At 40.4% G+C, this 8,380-nt stretch overlaps 1 protein-coding gene across 3 annotated transcripts in view; it reads right to left on the bottom strand.

Moving 5' to 3' along the window:
• The window catches only part of appa (amyloid beta (A4) precursor protein a), a 51,717-nt gene that overhangs the window by 10,627 nt on the left and 32,710 nt on the right, over positions 1 to 8,380 (bottom strand). For 2 of the 3 annotated variants that reach the window (XM_014018550.1, XM_014018552.1), the window contains 7 exons: positions 4,691 to 4,824; positions 4,034 to 4,108; positions 3,754 to 3,912; positions 2,996 to 3,124; positions 2,555 to 2,654; positions 1,392 to 1,580; positions 712 to 765 (listed from right to left, as the gene is read on the bottom strand). In XM_014018550.1, the coding sequence (XP_013874004.1) occupies positions 712 to 765; positions 1,392 to 1,580; positions 2,555 to 2,654; positions 2,996 to 3,124; positions 3,754 to 3,912; positions 4,034 to 4,108; positions 4,691 to 4,824 (840 nt within the window). The remainder of the gene's footprint in view (positions 1 to 711; positions 766 to 1,391; positions 1,581 to 2,554; positions 2,655 to 2,995; positions 3,125 to 3,753; positions 3,913 to 4,033; positions 4,109 to 4,690; positions 4,825 to 8,380) is intronic. The other variant, XM_014018551.1, reaches the window with a different exon arrangement.

Here is an 8,380-nt window from a genome sequence, read left to right as displayed (position 1 = left end):
ATTTTCAGCAGACCCATAATAAATTTATGAAAGAACCAAATTTTATGACTGTTTTTTGTGACAAACATGTATGTGTTCCGATCACTCTATCACAGAAAAATAAGAGTTGTAGAACTTATTGAAAACTCAAGACAGCCATAACATTATGTTTCTTTACAAGTGTATGTMAACTTTTCACCACAACTGTATGATAAAAATTACAGTCTTCTACAAGCTTTGCAAGTGGGAAAACCTGAAAAATCAACAGTGTATCAAATACTTGATCTCCCCACTGTATAAACACTTTTCAGTACATATTAAATCACATCAGGTAAAAACACGTCTGAAATGAATGATGTTTCCAAAAGGCAGAGGCTAACCAATAAAAAACTAATTTATGTGCAATTCTATGCATTTAAATATCATCCTGTACKCATGATAAATTATTTACATTGATAGCCTGCCCCTTCCAATATAGAGTTAACGCCTTGCAGCTCTGCTGTCCTCCATCCACATTTTCAGCTGAGTTGTTTCTAAGTTCTCCTCTGTCAGCACGCTCCGGTTGAATTTAAAAGGGCTGAACGTCAGACATTGTTCAAAATTAACATTCAAGCCAAAAACGCCTCTTCCAAAGACGGATTTCCAACTGAAACAACATGCAGGCCAGGTCTGACATTCCAAATAAAAATAAAAACAATAAATACAAAACTTCGGTTAACTGCCTGAACTAACCTGGCCGTGTGGGAACTCCTCTGTCAAGATTGGGACGAGTGTCCATCAGCTCAACTGGTGAAGAAAAAACAAAAAGTGTTAAAACATAAGCAATATTCATTACCCGTTACCTGTTCAGATCTAACACCAGTTAATAATAACGACACGTGAATGTTTGAGTGAGCCATACGAGACCATCCGGACACAGCTGTGGACTAATTAGCTTTTGTTTTAATCTGCCTCTGACAGGCATTAGCTAAACAGTGCCCTGAACCAGGAAACACATCCRGAAACAAAGTTCTTCGCGTCCTGACTCCGCCTCATGACATATGTTAAAAGGGGCAGGCTGTCTCTATACGGAGTCAAAATGTCAGACATTATTCCTCAYGCTAATGKTTAATAACATCACAGTTCTTATATGTGTTGTTTTAAATCAGACATGTATTTAACTAAAAGCCTCCTGAGTCTGTGAAACCCTGATCAAGAGTCCCACAACCCAGTCTGCACATAAAATCATCAAYTCAATCAGAGATAACCACATTATARAAATAYATTACTGTCCACCTAATAGACTATACAATGTGTAGTCTTTAAAWGTCAGTAGTAAACAATCCCAATAAATTTCTTCAAAAGGGTTAAAACAAACAAACAAAAGAGAAAAGTGGAGCTGTTTGTTTTTTTAATGTGCTCCGGTTAGGTACCCTGGTTGAAGCTCTCAGGGTGGATGAAGCCCACTCCTCCCAGCGTGTCCTCCTGGGGCAGGAAGTCGGTCAGACCGTCCCCCAGCTCCTGGTCGGGCATCAGGGCGTCGTTCCCGTAGCTCACCCTCACGTCTGACTGCAGGTTGGCCAATTGCTGGGCCATCTCTGCCTGCTCTCGCTGCAGGAGCTCTGCAGGAAGGAAAAGAAAGAAAAGAGCTTTCACATTGATTTATTCAAATTATCTGATTTTATTTTTTTTAAAAAAAGCTCCAAGCTGAGAAGATTAAATAATTCAGTTTAATTAGAAGGTTTGATGCGTTCGAGCATAAACAAATGTTTCTATTTCAGAAAAAGCGGCTTTAAATAGACACAACAAAAAGACTGAAGGTGTTTTGTTTGTGTTTTGTTGGGCAGMGCAGAACGTGACGGTCTCTGGGACACAGACGCAGATGGCTGGGTGAYGCATGTGACTCTGATAAACTCAAAAAACCCACAGAAACCTTGCAAAGAGGAAGAGAGAGAGAGAGAGAAAAAATGGGAGAAAGAGGGAAGGGGATTTATCTTCCCAGCAAACAGTTTCATTTGACTCAGGACAAAAGAATTAGGCCAAACGGCTCCAATGTCCTTATCAAAAAAAAAAAAAAAAAAAAGACTCGGCTGGAATTCAGAGCATTTAATCTCTCAGATGCACAAAACCCAACCCAGGCACGGAGTTTTTCACACCATCTACCTCACATTTAGGTCAGCAACCACATCCAGCTTTAGAGATTTTCTTACACAGCTACAAGGTGTGGTTTATGTTTCATAAAATGATTTAAAGTTTAAGTTTCTCTTACGGTTAACTGCGGTCAAGTTTGAAACCTCCTCCCATCACGCCACCGCTTCATTTCTGTGGTTTCACCAGGTTTATTTGGATTTTTTAACAACACCTCCGATGCTGCAGCAGTTTGTGTTAACTGACCGAAGAATCCTRGAATTTAATAATAAAAGTCTGACCTTTCTAACTAGCATGAGAAATCCTCATTTCATGGTTTTAAGCCAGGTCGTGACATCAACTGGGGGCCTGTCCTGATCTGACCTTGAGATTTTTGGAAGTTGGAATCATTCGTCTTTAAAAATAAAAAAGCTAAGTAGACATTTGTTCCCTGGAACAATAAACTCACCAACTTGGTCCTGGATGTCATCGGCTACACCTGGCACTTTGTAGAGGAGTCCCAGAGACTGGTTCATGCGCTCCTCGATGACACGCAGATGGGTGAGCACCTAGGATATAAACGTTATAAAAGGTGTGAGCTTTCATGAACTGCACTGTTCATCAGAGTCCATTATTTCACCAAGAAGCTCATTCCAGCCGTTTGTGTTGATGATCCAGCCTCATGACCACAACTGAGCGTTAGAACATAAACCAGTAAATCCAGAGCTTTGCCTTTCGACTCAACTCTTTCTTCACCATGACTGACTGACGTAACGCCCTCATTACTGAGGATGAGACCATCACTTTAGAACAAGATGCTCAGATACTTGAACTCCCCCAGCTGAGGTGAAGGCGCTACTATTTAGAGATGTTCAATCAGAAACGAGACAAAGGGGTGAYCGATGTTTACCTGAGGTCTAATCTGGGCCGCCTTCTTGGGATCCACCATGCGAACGTGCTCAAAGTGTTTGAGTGTGTGCTGCCGGTCCTTCTGCTCAGCACGGACGTACTTCTTCAGCAGGCTGAAGACGTGATGGGGCTGAGAGGAAGAAGAGCGGCGACAYGTTAAACCTGATCCAAGTCAGAAACGTCTGTTTCATTTCTAAAACAAAAAAAGATTGTATACATTGATTATTCTAGGTCATAAAACCTACAATGTCCTCTGATTTTTATGGAAGGRTGATTTAGTTCAACCTGCACGTAGCCAAGAACAAACCGACCAGAAAACATCTATGGGAATTATTCATGCAGCAGGCTGCAAACAAAAAGGACTTCTTCAAAAGGAAACAAAATATTTTGATCATGGAGTCTTTTAAACAGCAATGAGGAAAGAAACTGAAACACATCAGTAACCCCGTCAAGAAAATCTAAACAATAAATRTTCTGTTTATTTTAGGTGTGATTCTTAATGATTAGTTCAGTTTTCAGGGTTTTGTATCGATTCCAGAGCAGAAAAATGCTTCTGAACTCTGTGTGTACCTGGTTTTCATTACCTTTTAGGACCATTTTGGTATAAACATCTAACTTTTCAGGTCTCAGTACAGTTAGGGTTTAGGTTTAGGACTAAAGTGTGAATGAGTCTGGGTTAGGGTCAGGCTAACGAAATGACTGGAAGTCAACACACGGTCCTAATAAGGATAGGAATACAGACGTGTGTGTGTGTCGTACCCTGGGTGGGTCCTGCTGCAGAGAGGTCAAGTAGCTCTCCAAAGCCAGGCGGCGGCGGTCGTTGAGCAGAGCCTCCACCCGGGCCATGTGGGTCTCCACCAGCTGCTGGCGTTCGCTGGCTGCCTCCTGCTCCAGCGCCTCCACCTTCTCCTGGAAACGCTGCATGTACAAAAAAAATAAAATAAAATAAAATAAAGTAAGTAAGTAAATAAATAAGATACAATGTTTTAAGGCTTATTAACATACATGGATGATGTTCTGTTGTACGTGTTCGTCATACCTGAATAACTGCCTTTTTGTCGGCACGTGGAAGATTTTTGGCTTCCCTCTCTGCTTCTTCCCACTCCTTCATCACCTGGAGACAACCAGGAACATTTGTTAGAACTTTTAATTCAAGGTTTGATCATATTTCCGCTGTCTCGTTTCTACAGAACCTCAGCTAAACATGTCAACATGTGGGCATTGTTGCCATTAAAGGCTAATACAAGGAACAACAGAATCAGCTTTTGCTCTTCCTATTTTAAAGTTGCATCCTTTACGAAACGGTGACCGCACATCCTTCCTCATTTCACCCCTCTCTGACTCACAGGATGGATTATTTTTAATTCCACTTCACCAAAGCTAATGACTGTTTCCTTTAGGGAGAAGTGGAATGTGTGAAAATAAGATACTGTGCCTGTAGTTACTCTTAAACTAACAAACCAAAGAGTGAAACAAACTGTTGTGAAAGAGGAAAAGATGCTATTTATTATTGAAATGCACCTTTTATTACTGTCCAACTCAACCCAGTTTAATAATGCTATGGTTCATTTTACAGAAATGAATTGATTTTATGTGATAGTAGCTGAGAGTCATACACAACACACATTAAAATCATTAAATGTTGGCCACTAATTCATTTCTTTACTCCCGTTTTTTCCTCAGTCGGTTTCAGCACCTGGGACATTCTCTCGCGGTGTTTGGCTTCCAGGCTCTCCTTAGCTTTCTGGAAGTGAGCGTGTTCATTTTCATCAGCAGGCGTCTCCAGGTAGTGATCCACTCCATCGGACGAGCTGGGCATGGCTGTGGGCACTGCAACACAATTTAAGGAGAGAGGAAGCAAACAAATTAAAAAAAAGAAGTGAGAGGACCTCCAGTTGGATCTGGGACTGACAGGATTTCCTCAGCACACACAAACAGGAACGTTCAACAGGTCAATAGGGTTAGTGAAAGTTCAAGAGAGAAGAAAGATAAAACAAGATTAGATAGCTGGAAGCCAGGATACCTCAGAAGACCCATGAGGCTTTGCAAGTCAGAGACAAAACCCCTTTACCTTYGTTGATATAACTTCCTCCAAAACCTAACTACTGACTCTGGATTTCATCCTTCTGGCTCAGATAAGGCCAGAGATAAATTGGATCAGTGATTCCAGGAAGGTTTAATCAGTGGAAAGTTGATTATCTTTCCCAAACGTGCCATCAAACACGGTGTAGGCGTGAAGGTCGCACATCATGTGAAATTGGTTGGATGAGCGCATGACTGCACAATCCAGAAAAACAACAGAGGTGGGACTCTGTCTGACCCGGGCGCAGAGCTTTGTTCGTCTCGGACGTGTAAAATCCTTCACAGGGCCAGCTTGTCAGAAAATTGCCCAGGGATATTTGACAAATCAATGCTGATTTTTAAACTTAAGTTACAGTCGAACTGCAGACCAAAGTGACCCGAAAATGTGATGTTTTTTGCTCACGTGTGTGACCCGTAACAGACTTTTTAATCACAGTCTGAGAGTGACAGGGCCAGGTCCATATGTGGTGCTAAACCAGATACACATCTGATGATGTGATTACACTCTGAATGGACATCCAACTTTTATATAAAACAACTGCAAAATCAATCCACACATGCTAACATGTAGCATCCATATTTATTTCTGCAAACGCAGTGTGCTGTGGGTGACATCACATCTTCTGCTTCAGGACTGTAGACTGTTCACACTGGAGTYTGATAGAGGATGCATTTAAATTATAACGTGGAYGAGCACACACACAAAAAATAATCAGAACTGAGCATTAAGATCAGCGGTGTGAACGTAGCCTAAGAACAGCAACATTTACTAAACTCACTGATCTTTAAACTATGATGCATTGAAGTGACAATAAGGGAATCRCTGTCAGCACCTGTTCGTGGTCATTCTGTCTAATTTGTGCATTCAGTTTTGTTGCTTTGCTTTAAATAGAGGCGTGGTAATAACAGATCTGCATCTCAAAATCAGAACTGTCCAAAAATAAATTTATTAAAACTTCAAACTGAACTGCAAAGTGGAAAAAAAAGAAAGAGCCATTTGACAAATGACTATGGTTGTTGACTAAAATATAAAATAAATGACAATAAGAGTTTCCTGGGCTTTTAGTAAAGTAAAACCTTTCATCAGGTGGACGACCGCTGAATGAACTGAACATCAGATTGAAACAAGCGCAGCAAAGACAAATGTGACATTTACTCAACTGAATTGATTCTTTTATGTTTTATAYTTAAATGAAAAAAACAAAATGTCACCTTGTTGATGGACCACACATGCAAATACAGTGTGAGTGCTGTAGCAGCACAATGAAGCACTTTCTCCTCTTTGCTCTGATAGAAAAACAAATGTGCAGCTGCTCACACACTCGTTCTAGTCAAAACGCTGCTCCATTCTGCAGTTACAGATTTTGAGTGACGGAAAAGTGAAAACATTTTGAAATTTTTCAAGCCTTAACACGTTGAAATAAACTAGAAACTGGTACCAGAAGAAAAAAACAAAACAAAACAAAACACGACTTTCAATTCTCACTCGAGAGCTGTGAAGGCCGAGTTTCTGAAATCCATTCCCTCCCTCATGGTCCCAGAGTGGGTCAGGTTAAAGCAGTGGTTCTCAAATCCAGCCCTCATGACCCACTGTCCTGCATGGTTTAGTTGTTTCCCTGCTTTGACACACCTGATTTAAATGAATGAGTGATTGASAGGCTTCTGCAGAACTTAAAGACCTACTGAAGAGCAGGGAAACAACTAAAACATGCAGGACAGAGAGCCATGAGGGCTGGATTTGAGAACCACTAGGTTAAAGTATGAATCTTGACTGGACTCAGATGTTCTGTTGTAGATTTTCTACTGTGTTTGGGATCACTCTCCTGCTTCATCACAACCCAGGTTTGGTCCAAAGCTTCAGCAGTATGATGGTCTCACACTGGACTTGATACTTTATTAAACTGAGGATCCAGGYAAGGTGCTCTGGTCCCATAGCTGCAAAACAAGCCCAGATCAGMAGGCCATCACCTACATACTAGAYAATTGTTATGAWACGTGTTTGTATTTCTCCAACCATTATGCTGTGCACTGTGGGTAAACATGTCTACTTTAGTTTAATCTGTTTAAAAGACATTGTACTGAAAGCTCAACYGTCATTTCAGATGCAAATTTTAAAACCTTAATAGTTCCTGAAGACACTTGCTGCTGACAACCCTTACAAATAAATCATATTTGTTGTCTTTTTTTCCTAACAGTACAGTAATAACCTTTATTCAACTAACTGAGGCCTGAAGASTCAGAGATGAAGCAGTCAGATTTTCTCTGAGCATTGCAGTCGGACCTTGGGGTGAATTTGCTGGGACAATTACAATTCTAAAACTAAAAAGATTGGCATCTTAAGTTGTTTGGAAACAACCTTTGACCTTTACCTGATTAAATAGCTGCTTCTTTCTGATTTCTTTCAGCCTGTTTTTGCAGTTTGACAAACACCTTTTCCCTTCTGGCTTCATTTTAGTTTAATGAATAATGACAGGGTGGAGTCTCTTGTGTATTTTTGTACATCTGAAGTATGATGTGAATAATTTTATGACCAGGTCTCTATAATTACATCCTGATATGTCAAACCCTTGAGTGTAAGGACCTTTTTTTCCCCATGACTGGTATATTGTCCAATTTGTAACACTCAAGAACCCCAGACGGATTCTTCTTTTCCATATTTTCTAAATCGCAGTTGGGTAATTTAAGATGCGCTTTCAGTGAATTAAACAAATTAACGAGAGCACATTTCGTCAGTGAGGCGGCAGCAGCAGCAGCAGCAGCAAGCCCTGCAACATGTCAAAGACGTACAGAGATACAAGAGCAGCCAAGTGCAGATTATTGCAAAAATCATTTCTGGCCGAGGCGATTTCACTGTTCATATTCACGGTAAACTAATACAGGACGACGAGCCTGCAACAGCTGTAATCACAGGAATTATGATGGTTATCCTAAGTGCTCTATAGAGTGGCATTTGTGTAGCCATGGTAACGTAAAGACGTCTTTCAGACTCTGGAACTGTCTGTGAAAAGACCAGCTATCTGAGCGTTTGACTCTTGGCACCCTGTTTAATTACAGAATTGAAAAAGTATCTGTATTTCAATCAGATTCCAGGATTAGTTGTAACATTAAACTTTATTTGATAAACATATATTTTAACTGTAAAAAACACTGTAAAAATACTGTAGGCTGTTTAGTTTTTATCACTTTTAAACTAAAGGTTTAAAAATATATTACATGGATGGGGCCATTTTATTTACATGCAAAGCATTCTGGGTAAATGACATGGATAGGTCCTCGGTGCGAGGCTGCTAGCGAGCTATATCCA

The sequence above is a fragment of the Austrofundulus limnaeus genome, unplaced genomic scaffold (assembly GCF_001266775.1).
Source record: "Austrofundulus limnaeus strain Quisiro unplaced genomic scaffold, Austrofundulus_limnaeus-1.0 Scaffold195, whole genome shotgun sequence".
NCBI lineage: Eukaryota > Metazoa > Chordata > Actinopteri > Cyprinodontiformes > Rivulidae > Austrofundulus > Austrofundulus limnaeus.
This window is presented reverse-complemented; position numbering and strand designations above follow the sequence as displayed.